The sequence below is a fragment of the Staurois parvus genome, unplaced genomic scaffold (assembly GCF_062004578.1).
Source record: "Staurois parvus isolate SC_StPar_1 unplaced genomic scaffold, SC_StPar_1.0 ptg001717l, whole genome shotgun sequence".
In the NCBI taxonomy this organism is placed as follows: domain Eukaryota; kingdom Metazoa; phylum Chordata; class Amphibia; order Anura; family Ranidae; genus Staurois; species Staurois parvus.
The window spans coordinates 67603-87243 of record NW_028319513.1 but is presented as its reverse complement, the minus strand read 5'-3'; the positions used below and the strand labels follow the sequence as shown (position 1 = coordinate 87243).

Here is a 19641-nt window from a genome sequence, read left to right as displayed (position 1 = left end):
ACAATCATCTACTTCCTGCCCTCTATGTTCCCAGCACATGGTCTACTCATGTTCTTTGTCCTCTCTTCTTCATCCACAATCATCTACTTCCTGCCTTCTTTCTTCCCAATACATGGTCCACCTAAGTTCTTTATCTTCTCTTCTCCATTGACAATCATCTACTTCATGCCTTCTTTCTTCCCAGTACATGATCTACTTGAGATCTTTGTCCTCTCTTCTCCATCCACAATCATCTACTTCATGCCTTCTTTCTTCCCAGTACATGATCTACTTGAGATCTTTGTCCTCTCTTCTCCATCCACAATCATCTACTTCCTGCCTTCTTTCTTCCCAGTACATGATCTACTTGAGATCTTTGTCCTCTCTTCTCCATCCACAATCATCTCCTTCCTGCCCTCTGTCTTCCAGTACATAATCTACTCATGTTCTTTGTCCTCTCTTCTCTATCCACAATCATCTACTCCTTGCCTTCTGTCTTCCCAGTACATGGTCTACTCATGTTTTGTCCTCTCTTCTCCATCCACAGTTATCTACTTCCTGCTTTCTGTCTTCCCAGTACATGGTCAACTCATGTCTTCTCCCATCCATGATCATCCATGTTCTGCCTTCCCTTTTCCTTAGTGCATGGTCTACTCATGTTCTTTTTCCTCTCTTATCCATCCACAGTCATCTACTTTCTGCCTTTTTGTCTTCCCAGCACTTGGTTTGCTCATGTCTTCCATCATTCCATGATCATCTACTTCCTGCCTTCTGCTTCTCTGAGCTGTGGCTTCTGTCGGAAAGCATAGCTGTACACACAGGCTGAGAGTCAGACGGTTTCTGTTGAACCGGCAGATATTCGGCCCATGTGTACCAGGCTTAACTTCAGCTTCTTCAATTAAGCTCTGCCAATAAAATCTGGAAGCTGATTGGTTTCTATGCAGAGTTGCTCCAGATTTTTCCTCTCCAGTTTTAGTAAATAACTCCCAATGCACCTTTGTGGGAATGGTGTGAAAGCTGCAGATGATGTTCAGTAGTCTCCATTTCTAGAACTCCCTGATTTCCTGTCCTGTATAGACACACACCGTAAATAGAGTGTTGGAAGAGAGTTCAGACAGGAACCAGACCCATCCTACATTATAGAGACTGAAGTAATGTCACTTCCCCCATTTATAGCCAATTTATACATTCTGGATCACATTCACATCACAAAATTAACATATAAAACTTTAAGAAAATTGGAGTAAAAAAAGAATTTCCTGGCCACACATTTTTGTAATCTGATTGTACAATCTTACTATGTCGCCTAAAGACCTACATAAACCATCCATGCAGATGGACTGATTGTTAAAAAATAGATCAGACCTTAACATGCTACACAAATTATTTGAAGGAAACTGCCATCTCTTTAGAAGGTGTAAGTGCTGACTTGATTTAGAGGACCCCACCTCAGGAAATGCAGAACTTTTTCATGTCACAGCCCTAAAGTCTGTTTTTTTATTTGAAGTTTGAAAGTCCAGCAACCGTTTTTTTTTTTTTTTTTTTTTTTTTTTTTAAGTTTCAGTTGGAATGGGTAAGGATTAGAACTAATTTCAGGTTTTTACTGCTATCTGTGACCCAGCTCAAGAGATTTCCCATCACTTCCTGTCACAATGAGTACGGTTTGACCAGACAGGAAGTGAGTGAACTCAGATTTGCATTTCTGTCTGTGTCCTTGTACGCAGTTCTAGTCTTCCTCTATGTAACGGAACCGGTACCCGACCGCACTTGGGTATATTCCGTTATACTGCAGCTTCCCCTGTCCGTACACCATCCACGGACCACACCCTGAAATCCCTCAGGAAGAAGACAGCACCCAGCTCTTAAAACAGAAAAGCCAACAACTCTTTATTTTACGCAAACAACATGTTTTATACAGAGGGCGGGGAAACACAACCAGGAACAGGAAATACATCATCAGCCCACCCTATCAGTGGGAAGGGCTACAGGGAACCACCCCAACCAACCCAAGACACAGAACAATGGGATGCAGCCATGTGGCAAAGGATATTGACCAACCCCCACACCAATACACAAACAGTACATCCCATAATAGTTGGCTGGACAGGAAGACACAGCACAATGGGGGGTAGCACATGGCAAACAGACAATGAACAGCCATGTGGCCTAGACAAAGGAAAACACACAAATGCACAAGACTGGGACATTCACATGTACACCCTGTACCTCTTAACAGGCACAGGGTGGTTTAAACATAATGAGGGGGACATGAGCTGACCAAGCGGTCCCCCCACCCCCAAAAGTCACTCCCGTCACACTCTACTCTACCAAATAAAAGCATTTTTCTTTCTGTCTGTGTCACGGCGAAGAGCTCCCCAAACTTCCTGTCTAGTGAAAGTGTTGATGGAGGCTGCCATCTTGGTAGAGGCAGAGCTGCCCCTCGATGACTGCAGGAGTAACGATACTGATTAAATACCAGCCTGGTATACTCTGAGAATCTCCATCTGTAGGAATGTTGGCCAACTAGTCTTTGGGTGCCGTGTGTAATATCTATTTTCCTGACACAGCTCAATTACCAGCCCTGTATGCTCTTAGAACCTCCATCTTTAGGGTTGTTGGGTTGGGTCGCTAGTCGTTAGATGCCGTGTGTAATATCTATTTTCCTGACACAGATTAATTACCAGCCTGGTATACTCTGAGAACCTCCATCTGTAGGGTTGTTGGGTTGGGTCGCTAGTCGTTAGATGCCGTGTATAATATCTATTTTCCTGACACAGATTAATTACTAGCCTGGTATATTCTGAGAACCTCCATCTGTAGGGTTGTTGGGTTGGGTCGCTAGTCGTTAGATGCCGTGTATAATATCTATTTTCATGACACAGATTAATTACCAGCCTGGTATGCTCTGAGAACCTCCATCTGTAGGGTTGTTGGGTTTCTGGTCTTTGGATGCCGTGTATTATATCTATTTTCCTGACACCGATTAATTACCAGCCTGGTATACTCTGAGAACCTCCATCTGTAGGGTTGTTGGGTTGGGTCGCTAGTCGTTAGATGCCGTGTATAATACCTATTTTCCTGACACAGCTCAATTACCAACCTGGTATGCTCTGAGAACCTCCATCTGTAGGGTTGTTGGGTTGAGTCGCTAGTCGTTAGATGCCGTGTATAATATCTATTTTCCTGACACCGATTAATTACCAGCCTGGTATACTCTGAGAACCTCCATCTGTAGGGTTGTTGGGCTGGGTCGTTAGACTTTAGATGCCGTGTATAATATCTATTTTCCTGACACAGCTCAATTACCAGCCTGGTATACTCTGAGAACCTCCATATGTAGGGTTGTTGAGTTGGGTCGCTAGTCGTTAGATGCCGTGTATAATATCTATTTTCCTGACACAGATTAATTACCAGCCTGGTATACTCTGAGAACCTCCATATGTAGGGTTGTTGGGTTGGGTCGCTAGTCTTTAGATGCCGTGTATAATATCTATTTTCCTGACACAGATTAATTACCAGCCTGGTATACTCTGAGAACCTCCATCTGTAGGGTTGTTGGGTTGGGTCGCTAGTCATTAGATGCCGTGTATAATATCTATTTTACTGACACAGATTAATTACCAACCTGTTATGCGCTTAGAACCTCCATCTGTAGGGTTTTTGGGTTTGGTCGCTAATCGTTCGATGCCGTGTATAATATCTATTTTCCTGACACAGCTCAATTACCAGCCTGGTATACTCTGAGAACCTCCATCTGTAGGGTTGTTGGGTTGGGTCGCTAATCTTTAGATGCCGTGTATAATATCTCTGTTTTCCTGACACAGATTAATTACCAGCCTGGTATACTCTGAGAACCTCCAGCTGCTGATTTCAGGATCCAGAGACTGCACTGTCAAAGTGTGGGATGGAGCAGGGCAGCTCATCGCTGTATTTCTTGGACATACAGGTAATGAGCAGATCTGACAGATCATTGTATGAAATGCTTGACCCGAGGAATAGAGAGTAGTGCACTGACCCTTTAGACCAGCTTTACTCCCCCATGAAATTTATGAAATTATTTGTCTAATGAAATTATTATTTGACTATTATGAAAATAATAGCCCCCCCAGATGATCATTGGAGAAGGACCCCCTTACATTACTGTGAAGGTGAGTAGAGGGTTGCAAGGTGGCAGCTGTATAGAAAGAAGGAAGATTGAGATCTTAATGGAACGTACAGTAGCAATGAGATATAATTATATCAGTATTTAGATGTCTTGTAGTGTGAAGGCGGCACTGGGAAGTGAAGTAGATTAGAAGTGGGGTGAGGACAGTATGGAGAGTGCAGTAAAGTGTAGTAAAGTGAGGGCAGTATGGCAAGTACAGTAGAAGTGGGGTGAGGGTAGTATAGAGTACAGTAGAAATAGTGTGAGGGCCGCACTGGGAAGTTATATACAGTAGAAGTGGAATGATGGCAGTATAGAGAGTACAGTAGAAGTAGTGTGAGGGCAGCACTGGCACGTTATGTACAGTAGAAGTAGTGTGAGGGCAGTATGGAGAGTGCAGTAGAAGTAGTGTGAGGGCAGTATGGAGAGTGCAGTAGAAGTAGTGTGAGGGCAGTATGGAGAGTACAGTAGAAGTAGAGAGAGGGCAGCACTGGGACGTTATTTACAGTAGAAGTAGAGTGAGGGCGGCACTGGGATGAGATGTAGAGGAGAAGTGTGATGAGGGCATTATGGAGAGTACAGTAGAAGTAGAGGGAGGGCAGCACGGGGATGAGATGTAGAGTAGAAGTGCGATGAGGGCATTATGGAGAGTACAGTAGAAGTAGAGTGAGGGCATTATGGAGAGTACAGTAGAAGTAGAGTAAAGGTGGCACTGAGATGAGATGTAGAAGTGTGATGAGGGCATTATGGAGAGTACAGTAGAAGCAGAGTGAGGGCAGCATGGGGATGAGATGTAGAGGAGAAGTGGGATGAGGGCATTATGGAGAGTACAGTAGAAGTAGAGTGAGGGCAGCACGGGGATGAGATGTAGAGGAGAAGTGTGATGAGGGCATTATGGAGAGTACAGTAGAAGTAGAGTGAGGGCAGCACTGGGATGAGATGTAGAGGAGAAGTGTGATGAGGGCATTATGGAGAGTACAGTAGAAGTAGAGTGAGGGCAGCACGGGGATGAGATGTGGAGGAGAAGTGTGATGAGGGCATTATGGAGAGTAGAGTAGAAGTAGAGTGAGGGCAGCACGGGGATGAGATGTAGAGGAGAAGTGTGATGAGGGCATTATGGAGAGTACAGTAGAAGTAGCGTGAGGGTAACACGGGGATGAGATGTAGAGGAGAAGTGTGATGAGGGCATTATGGAGAGTACAGTAGAAGTAGAGTGAAGGCAGCACTGGGATGAGATGTAGAGGAGAAGTGTGATGAGGGCATTATGGAGAGCACAGTAGAAGTAGAGTGAAGGCAGCACTGGGATGAGATGTAGAGGAGAAGTGGGATGAGGGCATTATGGAGAGTACAGTAGAAGCAGAGTGAGGGCAGCATGGGGATGAAATGTAGAGGAGAAGTGTGATGAGGGCATTATGGAGAGTACAGTAGAAGTAGAGTGAGGGCAGCACTGGGATGAGATGTAGAGGAGAAGTGTGATGAGGGCATTATGGAGAGTACAGTAGAAGTAGAGTGAGGGCAGCATGGGGATGAAATGTAGAGGAGAAGTGTGATGAGGGCATTATGGAGAGTACAGTAGAAGTAGAGTGAGGGCAGCACTGGGATGAGATGTAGAGGAGAAGTGTGATGAGGGCATTATGGAGAGTACAGTAGACGTAGAGTGAGGGCAGCACTGGGATGAGATGTAGAGTAGAAGTGTGATGAGGGCATTATGGAGAGTACAGTAGAAGTAGAGTGAGGGCAGCACGGGGATGAGATGTAGAGTAGAAGTGTGATGAGGGCATTATGGAGAGTACAGTAGAAGTAGAGTGAGGGCAGCACTGGGATGAGATGTAGAGGAGAAGTGTGATGAGGGCATTATGGAGAGTACAGTAGAAGTAGAGTGAGGGCAGCACGGGGATGAGATGTGGAGGAGAAGAGGGATGAGGGCATTATGGAGAGTACAGCAGAAGTGGGATGAGGGCATTATGGAGAGTACAGTAGACGTAGAGTGAGGGCAGCACTGGGATGAGATGTAGAGGAGAAGTGTGATGAGGGCATTATGGAGAGTACAGTAGAAGCAGAGTGAGGGCAGCACGGGGATGAGATGTAGAGGAGAAGTGGGATGAGGGCATTATGGAGAGTACAGTAGAAGTAGAGTGAGGGCAGCACGGGGATGAGATGTAGAGTAGAAGTGTGATGAGGGCATTATGGAGAGTACAGTAGAAGTAGAGTGAGGGCAGCACTGGGATGAGATGTAGAGGAGAAGTGTGATGAGGGCATTATGGAGAGTACAGTAGAAGTAGAGTGAGGGCAGCACGGGGATGAGATGTAGAGGAGAAGTGGGATGAGGGCATTATGGAGAGTACAGTAGAAGTAGAGTGAGGGCAGCACGGGGATGAAATGTGGAGGAGAAGTGGGATGAGGGCATTATGGAGAGTACAGTAGAAGTAGAGTGAGGGCAGCACTGGGATGAGATGAGATGTAGAAGTGTGATGAGGGCATTATGGAGAGTACAGTAGAAGTAGAGTGAGGGCAGCACTGGGATGAGATGTAGAGGAGAAGTGGGATGAGGGCATTATGGAGAGTAGAGTAGAAGTAGAGTGAGGGTGGCACTGGGATGAGATGTAGAGTAGAAGTGTGATGAGGGCATTGTGGAGAGTACAGTAGAAGTAGAGTGAGGGTGGCACTGGGATGAGATGTAGAGGAGAAGTGTGATGAGGGCATTGTGGAGAGTACAGTAGAAGTAGAGTGAGGGTGGCATTGGGATGAGATGTAGAGGAGAAGTGTGATGAGGGCATTATGAAGAGTACAGCAGAAGCAGAGTGAGGGCAGCACGGGGATGAGATGTAGAGGAGAAGTGTGATGAGGGCATTATGGAGAGTACAGTAGAAGTAGAGTGAGGGCGGCACTGGAATGAGATGTAGGGTAGAAGTGTGATGAGGGCATTATGGAGAGTACAGCAGAAGCAGAGTGAGGGCAGCACGGGGATGAGATGTAGAGGAGAAGTGGGATGAGGGCATTATGGAGAGTACAGTAGAAGTAGAGTGAGGGCGGCACTGGAATGAGATGTAGAGGAGAAGTGTGATGAGGGCATTATGGAGAGTACAGTAGAAGTAGAGTGAGGGAGGAATGAAGAGTACAGTAGAAGTAGAGTAAAGGTGGCACTGAGATGTAGAGGAGAAGTGTGATGAGGGCATTATGGAGAGTACAGTAGAAGTAGCGTGAGGGCAGCACAGGGATGAAATGTAGAGTAGAAGTGTGATGAGGGCATTATGGAGAGTACAGTAGAAGTAGAGGGAGGGCAGCACTGGGATGAGATGTAGAGGAGAAGTGTGATGAGGGCATTGTGGAGAGCACAGTAGAAGTAGAGTGAGGGCAGCACGGGGATGAAATGTAGAGTAGAAGTGTGATGAGGGCATTATGGAGAGTACAGTAGAAGTAGAGGGAGGGCAGCACTGGGATGAGATGTAGAGGAGAAGTGTGATGAGGGCATTGTGGAGAGTACAGTAGAAGTAGAGTGAGGGCAGAATGAAGAGTACAGTAGAAGTAGAGTAAAGGTGGCACTGAGATGAGATGTAGAAGTGTGATGAGGGCATTATGGAGAGTACAGTAGAAGTAGAGTGAGGGCAGAATGAAGAGTACAGTAGAAGTAGAGTAAAGGTGGCACTGAGATGAGATGTAGAAGTGTGATGAGGGCATTATGGAGAGTACAGTAGAAGTAGAGGGAGGGCAGCACGGGGAGGAGATGTAGAGGAGAAGTGTGATGAGGGCATTATGGAGAGTACAGTAGAAGTAGAGTGAGGGCAGCACGGGGATGAGATGTAGAGGAGAAGTGTGATGAGGGAATTATGGAGAGTACAGTAGAAGTAGCGTGAGGGTAACACGGGGATGAGATGTAGAGGAGAAGTGTGATGAGGGCATTATGGAGAGCACAGTAGAAGTAGAGTGAAGGCAGCACTGGGATGAGATGTAGAGGAGAAGTGGGATGAGGGCATTATGGAGAGTACAGTAGAAGCAGAGTGAGGGCAGCATGGGGATGAAATGTAGAGGAGAAGTGTGATGAGGGCATTATGGAGAGTAGAGTAGAAGTAGAGTGAGGGCAGCACTGGGATGAGATGTAGAGTAGAAGTGTGATGAGGGCATTATGGAGAGTACAGTAGACGTAGAGTGAGGGCAGCACTGGGATGAGATGTAGAGTAGAAGTGTGATGAGGGCATTATGGAGAGTAGAGTAGAAGTAGAGTGAGGGCAGCACTGGGATGGGATGTAGAGGAGAAGTGTGATGAGGGCATTATGGAGAGTACAGTAGACGTAGAGTGAGGGCAGCACTGGGATGAGATGTAGAGTAGAAGTGTGATGAGGGCATTATGGAGAGTACAGTAGAAGTAGAGTGAGGGCAGCACGGGGATGAGATGTAGAGGAGAAGTGTGATGAGGGCATTATGGAGAGTACAGTAGAAGTAGAGTGAGGGCAGCACTGGGATGAGATGTAGAGGAGAAGTGTGATGAGGGCATTATGGAGAGTACAGTAGAAGTAGAGTGAGGGCAGCACGGGGATGAGATGTGGAGGAGAAGAGGGATGAGGGCATTATGGAGAGTACAGTAGAAGTAGAGTGAGGGCAGCACTGGGATGAGATGTAGAGGAGAAGTGTGATGAGGGCATTATGTAGAGTACAGTAGAAGTAGAGTGAGGGCAGCACTGGGATGAGATGTAGAGGAGAAGTGTGATGAGGGCATTATGGAGAGTACAGTAGAAGTAGAGTGAGGGCAGCACTGGGATGAGATGTAGAGAAGTGTGATGAGGGCATTATGGAGAGTACAGTAGAAGTAGAGTGAGGGCAGCACGGGCATGAGATGTAGAGGAGAAGTGTGACGAGGGCATTATGGAGAGTACAGTAGAAGTAGAGGGAGGGCAGCACAGGGATGAGATGTAGAGGAGAAGTGTGATGAGGGCATTATGGAGAGTACAGTAGAAGTAGAGTGAGGGTGGCACTGGGATGAGATGTAGAGGAGAAGTGGGATGAGGGCATTATGGAGAGTACAGTAGAAGCAGAGTGAGGGCAGCACGGGGATGAGATGTAGAGGAGAAGTGGGATGAGCGCATTATGGAGAGTACAGTAGAAGTAGAGTGAGGGTGGCACTGGGATGAGATGTAGAGGAGAAGTGTGATGAGGGCATTATGGAGAGTACAGTAGAAGTAGAGTGAGGGCAGCACTGGGATGAGATGTAGAGAAGTGTGATGAGGGCATTATGGAGAGTACAGTAGAAGTAGAGTGAGGGCAGCACGGGCATGAGATGTAGAGGAGAAGTGTGACGAGGGCATTATGGAGAGTACAGTAGAAGTAGAGGGAGGGCAGCACAGGGATGAGATGTAGAGGAGAAGTGTGATGAGGGCATTATGGAGAGTACAGTAGAAGTAGAGTGAGGGTGGCACTGGGATGAGATGTAGAGGAGAAGTGGGATGAGGGCATTATGGAGAGTACAGTAGAAGCAGAGTGAGGGCAGCATGGGGATGAAATGTAGAGGAGAAGTGGGATGAGCGCATTATGGAGAGTACAGTAGAAGTAGAGTGAGGGTGGCACTGGGATGAGATGTAGAGGAGAAGTGTGATGAGGGCATTATGGAGAGTAGAGTAGAAGTAGAGTGAGGGTGGCACTGGGATGAGATGTAGAGTAGAAGTGTGATGAGGGCATTGTGGAGAGTACAGTAGAAGTAGAGTGAGGGCGGCACTGGAATGAGATGTAGGGTAGAAGTGTGATGAGGGCATTATGGAGAGTACAGTAGAAGTAGAGTGAGGGAGGAATGAAGAGTACAGTAGAAGTAGAGTAAAGGTGGCACTGAGATGTAGAGGAGAAGTGTGATGAGGGCATTATGGAGAGCACAGTAGAAGTAGAGTGAGGGCTGCACGAGGATGAGATGTGGAGGAGAAGTGGGATGAGGACATTATGGAGAACACAGTAGAAGTAGAGTGAGGGCAGCACGGGGATGAGATGTAGAGGAGAAGTGTGATGAGGGCATTATGGAGAGTACAGTAGAAGTAGAGTGAGGGCAGCACTGGGATGAGATGAGATGTAGAAGTGTGATGAGGGCATTATGGAGAGTACAGTAGAAGTAGAGTGAGGGCGGCACTGGAATGAGATGTAGGGTAGAAGTGTGATGAGGGCATTATGGAGAGTACAGCAGAAGCAAAGTGAGGGCAGCACGGGGATGAGATGTAGAGGAGAAGTGTGATGAGGGCATTATGGAGAGTAGAGTAGAAGTAGAGTGAGGGCAGCACTGGGATGAAATGTAGAGGAGAAGTGTGATGAGGGCATTATGGAGAGTACAGTAGACGTAGAGTGAGGGCAGCACTGGGATGAGATGTAGAGTAGAAGTGTGATGAGGGCATTATGGAGAGTACAGTAGAAGTAGAGTGAGGGCAGCACTGGGATGAGATGTAGAGGAGAAGTGTGATGAGGGCATTATGGAGAGTACAGTAGAAGTTGTCTTGGAAATTCGCTTTAACGAATTTCTCCTTACCGTGAGTACTCGCAGTTGGATGCGCAGAAATCCCCCATAAAGCTGTGCGAATCTCGCTTACCACGACTGCAGCCAAACTACACGATTCCTGCCCATCCAAATACTTTGGTTCTGTTGAATTTGTGGGTGATGGAGCTCCGTTACCCTGGAATGATCACACGACACTCTAAGGCTGGTTGCAACTCACATAAGGGCTGATTTTAGGCTCAGCTCTCTGTTTTATTAAGAATACACACATGCCCCCCACATGAATAAAGTCAATCCCTCCCACCGAACAATACAATGGGGATTGCTTATACAGAGGATGTACATTCCAATTGGAGCATAGCCTTTGCTATTATCTATCACTGGTCCTCCCCCATGAACCTTCTGAGGTCAGCAGACTTCCTCCCCTTCCCCCCTATGAGCCATCTGAGGTCATATTTCCTGTCCTACTATCTTCTATTGGTATGTACATTCTCTGTACAAGCACTCTCTAAAAATATCAGTCTGTACCTGGATGGGCCCGATACGATCTTTATTAAAACACATCCATCCCAGATACAGTTTCAAGTTGGTAATGGGTTGTAAGATATGCATAAGCCTACACGTGGAGTTCACACCGCTTGCGCATTGCGTTATGAAGCCCACGTGGTACCATGCTGCTGATATGTGGATACAGGCCCACGGTCTACTGACAGCGGCATTCGCATGGAATGCCGTGGTGGTATACACGCCGGTCTATAAGCGCAGATCTGCCATCTCATCCATTACCAAGCCGAGTACTGTAATACATACATTGTACATGCGCATGGCCCAATTGCAGCCTTCAGAGCTTTAATTAAGCCACACGAGAGACATATGAATAACACGAATACATGACACATTTAAAGTTCGACCAACAATACAAAATTTCCATGACATTCCCTCCTGTTTTATCATATTCTCCTCGTGTCCCTTCTTGATCTTCTTCAGCTTGATGGGTGTAGTCTCAAACTTCAAAGAGTTCCTGTAGTTGTCCCTGAGAATAAAGCTCCACGGGGTACCTGAAACAACAAGACCCGACGCAGACTCGACGCAAACAGGCTTGATTGAAGCGATGATCCTCAAGAGCGTTGGAACCTTCACTACAGGAAGGCTCTTGCAAAAACCACAAACAGACTTGTGGTATGAATAAAGCTTGTGATCCCACGGTGGTCTGGGGAGATCCAGCAATAGATTCTCAAATTGCCCCTGCAGACGGGGCCACACAAGGCTGGTCTCGACCCAGACAGTTTTCCAAATCGCAGACACAAACAATGATGAGGCTTGAAGCTTGCTTGAAGGTCTTGGAGAATGTGGTCTTCAGAGAGATAAATTAGAGGGAAGCCAGGACGTAATCTGTAGAGAAGGTGGATGGTTGGTGAGGTCTTCCTCCGATCAGTGGTTGGAGTGGGATCCCAGGAGCGGGCATGGAGATGTGGTCGTCTGCCCGAGCTTGGTTTACACGGTCGATGAGGCAACAGGAACATCTCACCGCGGCATATAAAAGGCAGATGAAAAAGAGAAGCATCAGGATATACACTCCCACTTCCTTCAACCAAGATCCGATGGAGAACAGGAAATCTCCCAATCCTCCCAAACCCTTGAACGGATTCCAACCCTCACTAGCTATAGCTCTAGCTTTTCCCTGTAGTTCACTAACTTTGTCCATATGGGCCTGGACCTTGTCATCGGTGTCTTCTATCCAAGTACAACAATCCTCTCCGATGAACTCACAGAACCCCCCTTTGGCGGCTAAAGATAATCAAGGGCCATCTTCTCCTGAAGCACTAAAATTCCCATCTGCCGTTGTTCTTGGGCAATTTCTCTGACAGCCTCTACGGTCTCGTTAAACATACTATCCACGATGACAGAAAAATTGTTCAGGCGCTTCATAAGTTCTATTCCCCATCCTGTCCATGAGGGGAACCAAGCCCATGCCTGGTCGCCCTCAGAGAACAGCTCCCTGCGAACTCTCCCTGCCATCCTTACCTTCTTGTGGACCATCAACTCTTCATGGTCCATCACTACATAGGATGCGGGGACTAGCTTTATGAGGGCACACGAACCTTTCGCGTTCTGGGGAAATGTTCTATAGGCTGCCGAACCACACAGAAAATAGTATGGACCTGTCAGAGCAGAACAGGAGGAGTTCCTCGTTCGGCCTCTGGTACTGAGCAACAGTTGCACAGACTGGGGGATTGCTCCCTCAGTCTGCACATCACATCCGTCCTTCCAACACACGTGGTCTGGTCGGTCAGTGTGGTTACTCAGAAAGGAAGTCTGGTTAGTCAGATTGACAGTTATACCTCCCTCGCAGGTGGTAGTCCCAACAAACTTGTTACCTGTGCCAAAGCTGATGTTAAAGCACACCTGAGGGCTGCCTAGCTGCCCAGTTACCCATAATGGACTGGTGAGGGCCCTACAGGAGCTAGAGCTAATATTGGTGCTGAAACTGATGTTACCTGCTAAAAATGTGTCATTAAGTTCTACCGACAAATGTCTACGTGGGGGCTGACCAGGGGTCCCTTGCTTTTTCATGCCGACGCGGATGTCATATAGGGCATGAACAGCGGCCATTGCGGACATGTGATGACTGGGTGGGGGCTTAGAGCATACCCAACAGTTGGTTTTGTTGGCGGTTCTGGCTAAACGCAGGTGCATTTTAAATAAAAGGTTGGGGTATCTGCCGTCTTTTCCTCCGTTCACACACATGTATGACATACAAACAAAAAGAAAAAGGAAAATGACACCCCTCATTCTCTGGTGTAGCTGAAAAGCTTCTTGCAGTGGCTTGCGTGCACCCAGTTGTCTCGTCCCTCGAGTTTGAGTGAGGTAGGTGTCGTCAGCTGGACTTGGTATGGTCCGGTGAACCGTGGCTCGAGTCCGGTTCTTTGATGTTTCTTTAGGACGACCCAATCACCTGGCTCAATAGAAAGAACACCTGTTATTGTATTTGGATCGGGGAGCGATTCGCGAACCCGATGGTGTATCTTCTGCAGCTCCCGTTGCAGAGATTGCACATAACCTGTAAGCTGTGAATGCAAAGACGACAACTGTTGAGGAAAGTACAACCCTGTTTTGGGAGGTCCCCCAAACAACACCTCGTAGGGTGACAGCCCATGTGGTTGCCGAGGGGCATTCCGGATGGAATAGAGGGCAATGGGGAGACACTCAGGCCAAGGTTTTTTGGTATCGGCCATGATTTTGGAGATCCTGTTTTTAAGGATTCCGTTGAGACGTTCAACCTTACCGCTACTCTCGGGGTGATACGGGGTGTGTAGCCCTTGGTTGATGTGAAGGGCTTTACATACCTCTGCAAAGATCTGTCCAGTGAAGTGTGACCCCCTATCGGACTCGATGGTTTCAGGTAGACCCCAGCGGCACACAACCTCAGACAGGATTTTCTTCGCCGTGGTACTAGCGTTGGCACATGTGACGGGCCACGCTTCAGGCCAGCCTGAAAACATATCTACACAGACCAAGGCGTATTCGTACGGCCCACTCTTTGGTAACGAGATGTAATCGATCTGGATGCGTTGGAAGGGGCGTTCAGGTTTTGGTGAGTGCCTTTGGGGTATTACTACCGTTCTGCCAGGGTTGTGTAGGGCACAGACTAGGCAAGAAGCTGCAAAGGTAGCTGCAGCAGTACTGAACCCAGGTGCAATCCAATGCTCGTCTACCAACGCACACATAGCCGTCTTAGATTGGTGCCCAGGGTAGTGAGCCAAGTGGGCCATCATGGGGAAAAGGGACTTTGGCAAACACCATCTTTTGTTCAGGCACCAAATGTCATTCGACCCTTGGGAGGCTCCTGCTGCTGTCCATCTAGCCTTCTCCTGCAAACCCGCCTGTGATTGCAGTTTTTTAAACTCGTCTAATGAAACCTCTGAAGGGATGGCCAGCATCAGAACCCCCGTTTCCTGAACCAGTGCACCGGCCTTTGCGGACCGATCTGCCAAAGCGTTTCCACATGCCTCCACACTAGTCTCAGTGGTATGAGCTTTCACCTTAAGAACAGCAATCTCCCGTGGCAGGCCGAAGGCAATGAACAACCTGTCAATCAGTTCTGCATGCTTCACCGGTTTACCTGAACTTGTGAGAAATCCCCTCGCTTTCCAGATGGGACCAAAGTCATGTGCAATACCAAACGCGTACCTCGAATCCGTATAAACATTAATCCTCTGACCTTCATGTAACTCACATGCCCTGGCCAGTGCCCACAGCTCAGCTTCCTGAGCTGACATATGTGCGTTCAGAGAGCCCTTTTCCACAACGTCACTTTCCGTCGTGACCGCGTAACCAGTGTGTGGCTTACCGTCTTGGGTGTAGTACCTGGACCCATCGACAAAAAGATTTTTCGCTTCCGATATTGGCGTTTCCTTCACTGGGCTGATCGCCGCTGACTCTAGTTCCATCAAAGAAATGCAGTTGTGTCCTTTGGAAGAGAGGTTAGTAGTGGACAAAGAAGACATGTTAGTAGAAGAGGTGTTAGTATTGTTAGTCGGGTTGCAAAATTCAGCACCGTCGTTGTTGTCCTCCCCCCCTTTCTCGTCTTCCAACACAGGAAGAAGAGAAGCTGGGTTAAGAATAGTGCATCGTTTGATAGAGAGGTTAGTAGGAGTTAGGAGGGCTACCTCGTATTTGGTCAATCTTGCTGCAGAGAGATGTTTAGTTTGGACCTGGTTTAGGATCTCTTGCACCGAGTGCGGAGTGTAGAGTGTGAGGGGTGAATCCAAAACGATGTCACCCACTTTTTGGACAAGGACAGCACAAGCAGCCACTGCCCTCACACAACCCGGGGACCCTTTGATGACTGGGTCCAGAGCGGTGGATAGGTACATGATGGGGCGGTATTTGGTTCCGTGAAGTTGGGTTAGTACTCCGGTTGCATGGCCCTGACTTTCATGACAGAAAAGGTAGAAAGGTAGGTCATAGTTGGGTAGACCTAGGGCTGGTGCTATTGAGAGTTCCTGAGTCAAATCTTGAAGAGTTGACCAGTCGTCATCTGACATTTGAAATGGTGTTTTGGATGTCAGCTCATACAGGGGACCAAGTTTGTCCGAGATGTTGGGGACCCAATCTCTGCAGTAGTTGATAAGGCCGAGGACGGCTCTCAGCTGACGGTGGTTTTTGGGTCTCTTTAGGTCTTGCAATGTCTGCACTCTTTGGGTTGTTAGGTGCCTGGTGCCCTGAGAAATACAATGCCCCAAGAAGATGACTTTTTCCTGGCAGAGTTGTAATTTCTCCTTGCTGGCCTTGTTGCCCGTTGACGCCAGATGGTTGAGTAATGAAACAGTATGTTGATAACAATCCTTTTTAGTGGGACAGCAGAGGAGCAAGTCATCAACATACTGTAACAACACCACCTCTGGATTCATTGGGGTCCACTGATCTAACACGATTTTCAGCTTGCAGCTGTATTCCGAGGGACTGGTTACTGCTCCCTGGGGGAGACGGGTCCAGGTAAGTTGTCGGCCCTGGAAGGAGAAGGCAAAAAGGTACTGACACTGGGGATCCAGGGGTACCGAGAAAAACGCGTTTGACAGATCAATGACGGTAAAAAATTTTGCATTGGGTGGTACGGTTGCCAGCAGGGTGTGTGGATTGGGCACCAAAGGGGCATCACTGATGATGATTTTGTTTACCGCTCTCAGGTCATGTACCAGCCGGTAGGTGGTCGGTTGACCAGGTGCTGTCTTTTTTGCTACTGGGAATAATGGTGTGTTACATGGCGACTGGGTTGGGGTGAGGACCTTTATCTGTAGATAATGGTCGATCTGGGTTTTTAGGCTGTCCATTTGAGCTACACTTAAAGGATATTGTGGTAGTTGTGGTAACACGCTTCCTGGTCTGATGTTGACTGTAGTTGGAGGTACCGGCAAGAGACCCACATCATATTTATCTGCTGCCCAAACTTTGGGGTCAACTTCAGCCAATACGTCCAACTCCAGACAATATGTAGCCTCGGTGAGATAAGGTAGGGCCAACAATGTGCACAGTCTTTCTTCCGACAGGGCACTACTCACCACAACACCCGATGGGGTGAACTCAATGACAGCTTGAATGTCTGACAAGATGTCCGCTCCCAAAAGATTGATGGGGACGTCATCTGAGACCAGCACTGACCTGACAGCCTCAGTGTGCAGACCTAACCTGAAATGGAGTGGTTTGGTGGACTGTAGAGACACTGTTTGACCTGTGAGACCTACCGTCGGTGTGTTTGCCCCTGAGAGGGGTACCTTGCCTTGGATGTCCTGTTTTCGCAAGACTGTTCTGGCTGCACCGGTGTCGATGAGGCAAGGGAGGGGATATTTTAATTCCTCGAGAAAAAGATGGATCTGGGCCGACACCGATTTGCCAACTTCCTATGAGGATTCATAGGAGTTACTTACCATGGTGGTCATAGGGGCGGGGGACTCATCAGGAATGAACTGCCACCGACCTTTAGGTAATTGGGGACAGCTCCTCCTCATGTGCCCCGTTTGGTGGCACTGGAAGCACCTGGGTGGGGGCCTATCCTTCCTGTGACCCAGATCCCTTGGTTTTTCGTGTGGGGTCTGGGACATAAGAACTTTGGCCTTGTCTTGTTTTCTTCTATCCATTTCCCTCTCTATTGCCGCAAGAGTGGAAAGGATAGCAGGGATAGACATCTCATTATATTCGGGTCGGGCCAGAACCAGCCTTTCCCGAATTTTAATATTGATGCCTTCCAAAAATTTGGCCCGCAACAGAATGTGCGTCGCGGTCACCTTTACCCCTTCAGTTGGAGCATCAGGTCCAACTTCCAGATCCGCATCCAGTGCCGCCTGCTTGAGACGGCGCCAGAAGCAGGCGCTTTCCTCATTAGGACCCTGGGTGAGCTTCATCATGTCCGTAGTAGAGGTAGCACCATACATTTCTGGAAGCTTTGCCTTTAGCTGTGTACAGAACTCTTTGCCCCCTGAAGTCATCTCCTCATGCGTGGTTATAGAGCACCCTGCAATCACTGTACTGGCCACTTCCATGCCCACCTTTGCCCGTAGGATCTGTGCACAATCTGACCCGCTCATACCATAGCTGAACTGGTTTTGTCCAAACATTCGAGCAAATCCTCTCGGATTGACTCGATAGTCCGGGAGCTCAGCCAGAATAGTGCGGATCTCTGCCGGGGTGAAGGGGACATGCCAAACTACCCGTTCCCCTAAAGTCCGTTCCCCCCGTGCATTGGGAGGACCTTCAAATTGCTGCACCCTGACTGGATAGGCCTCGGTCCGGGAAGAGTGCAAGGGCTGACCCAGCATCATCGGTGGGCTTAGATTAACCACCTCGCTTACTGCACCTTCAGGTTTGAGGTCCCTCAGATCAGGGTATAGCTGGGGGGCAGGGGTCTGATCAGTGGTTCGTAGCGCTTTGATGCAATCCGCCCTGTTTTTTAACCGGGTGTCTATTCCCCTTGATTCACAGATAGTCTGCAAATCGGTTGTTGAGTAGGCTTCATAGTTGGAAACAGAAGGAGCTGGGGTGAAGCAGGGAGAAGGGAGAAGTAGAGGCAGAGGCTGAGGCATAGAGACAGAAGACACAGAAGGTATGTCAAGAGTGACGTCACTAACAGAAGAGACAGGTGCAGTTATACTTATCTCAGCCACTGTTGGTTGTTGGGGAACCCCAGTAGACCCTGATCCTGCCTGCCTTAGTAGAGTCAGCCCTGAAAGAGCTTCCTCCACCTCTGACACTGGATCCTCCTGTTTTATTCCCTCTGGAGGCCAGGTATACATCACCTGGTTCTTCCGGACAGACACCAGTTTATGTATGCCCTGCTTCCCTAATCGGATTGACCTGTGAAGCCATAGCTGTGCGATCTCTAGTTCTGACGCCTGCATCCGTGGTTCAAATTCAGAGATGAATTTTTCCCACCTCCATGCGTCAAATGTACCTTCCCGGGGAATTTCCCATCTGGTACCCTTCGACCATTTATTCCACCTTTTGAGGGGTTCTGTAGACTTCCCCCCCAAACTCACCTTCATCAGTTGTGCAGCTGTCCTTACCCTGAAGAGGGCTGCTTCCCCCTCTCTCTTCATGGACTGACTACTGCCCATCGTGACTAGTCACTGGTATATATCCCGCGTCCGGGTACCTGTTTACCCCCTGGAGCACTCGGTGGGATCCTACCGAGAGGCCTGATTCCACCACTTTCCCAGCACAGCGTAATTTATGTGATACTTATCGATCACCCGAAGCGCATCAAGTGGCGGTCAGACTGAGAGCACACCTCCCACTCCCACAGCGCAATTTGTGTGATCCTGACCACCCGAAGTGTTTGTGGTGACCAGGACTTCCCTGGACCGCCCACTCCCACAGCGTAATTTATGTGGTTCTCATCACCCACTGTGTTTGGCAGGCCACACCGCACAATGATGAAAGTGGCTTTTCTCTCCCTGCACACAGTAGCTAACACAAGTCAAAACAAAAAGAGGGGTTCTTGGATGTTACTTAGGGGTCACTGGTTGGGCAGAAACCTGCTAACTGACCTTTAGGAAATTTGTGTAAAAAGAAAAAAAACTTTCCTAATACACACAGAAAAACCCTTTTTCAACCTGAAAAACTGTTAAAAAGGACAAAGTGGATCCTTATGAAAAACACGGGACGTTTCACAGTAAAACAATTACACCGAGGTAAACCGAAAAACTGCGCCAAAAGTAACCTTGTTGCTGACTCAAAAATCACTCCTATCAGCACCGCTAAACGATCCACGTTATACACGCAATCTTTACTGCAACCACCTAGAACCGTTTACACAAAAAGTCTGCTGGACGTGAAACACGCGACACAGCAGCTTAAAACAAACCCGCTTTACAATAAGGAACTACTTTTAACAGGAAAAACACAAGAAAAACATAATCACTATACAAGAAATCTATGTGCAAAAACCCAGACTTCACCGCGCTCATTAAATGTGGAACACGTGAAGGGAAAACTCGCTTAATACACTTTAAATTGGCTGGCAATACGCAAATTTAAAGCTAAAAGCAAACAAATGAAA

General features: G+C 47.8%; 1 protein-coding gene across 1 annotated transcript in view; it reads left to right on the top strand.

The window, feature by feature from the left end:
* Nucleotides 1-19641, top strand: part of LOC149434661 (WD repeat-containing protein 97-like) — a gene marked incomplete at its 3' end in the record, with an annotated part of 91198 nt that overhangs the window by 36195 nt on the left and 35362 nt on the right. The window contains exon 4 of the mRNA XM_089663544.1: nucleotides 3804-3925. Within this exon, the coding sequence (XP_089519670.1) occupies nucleotides 3804-3925 (122 nt within the window). The remainder of the gene's footprint in view (nucleotides 1-3803; nucleotides 3926-19641) is intronic.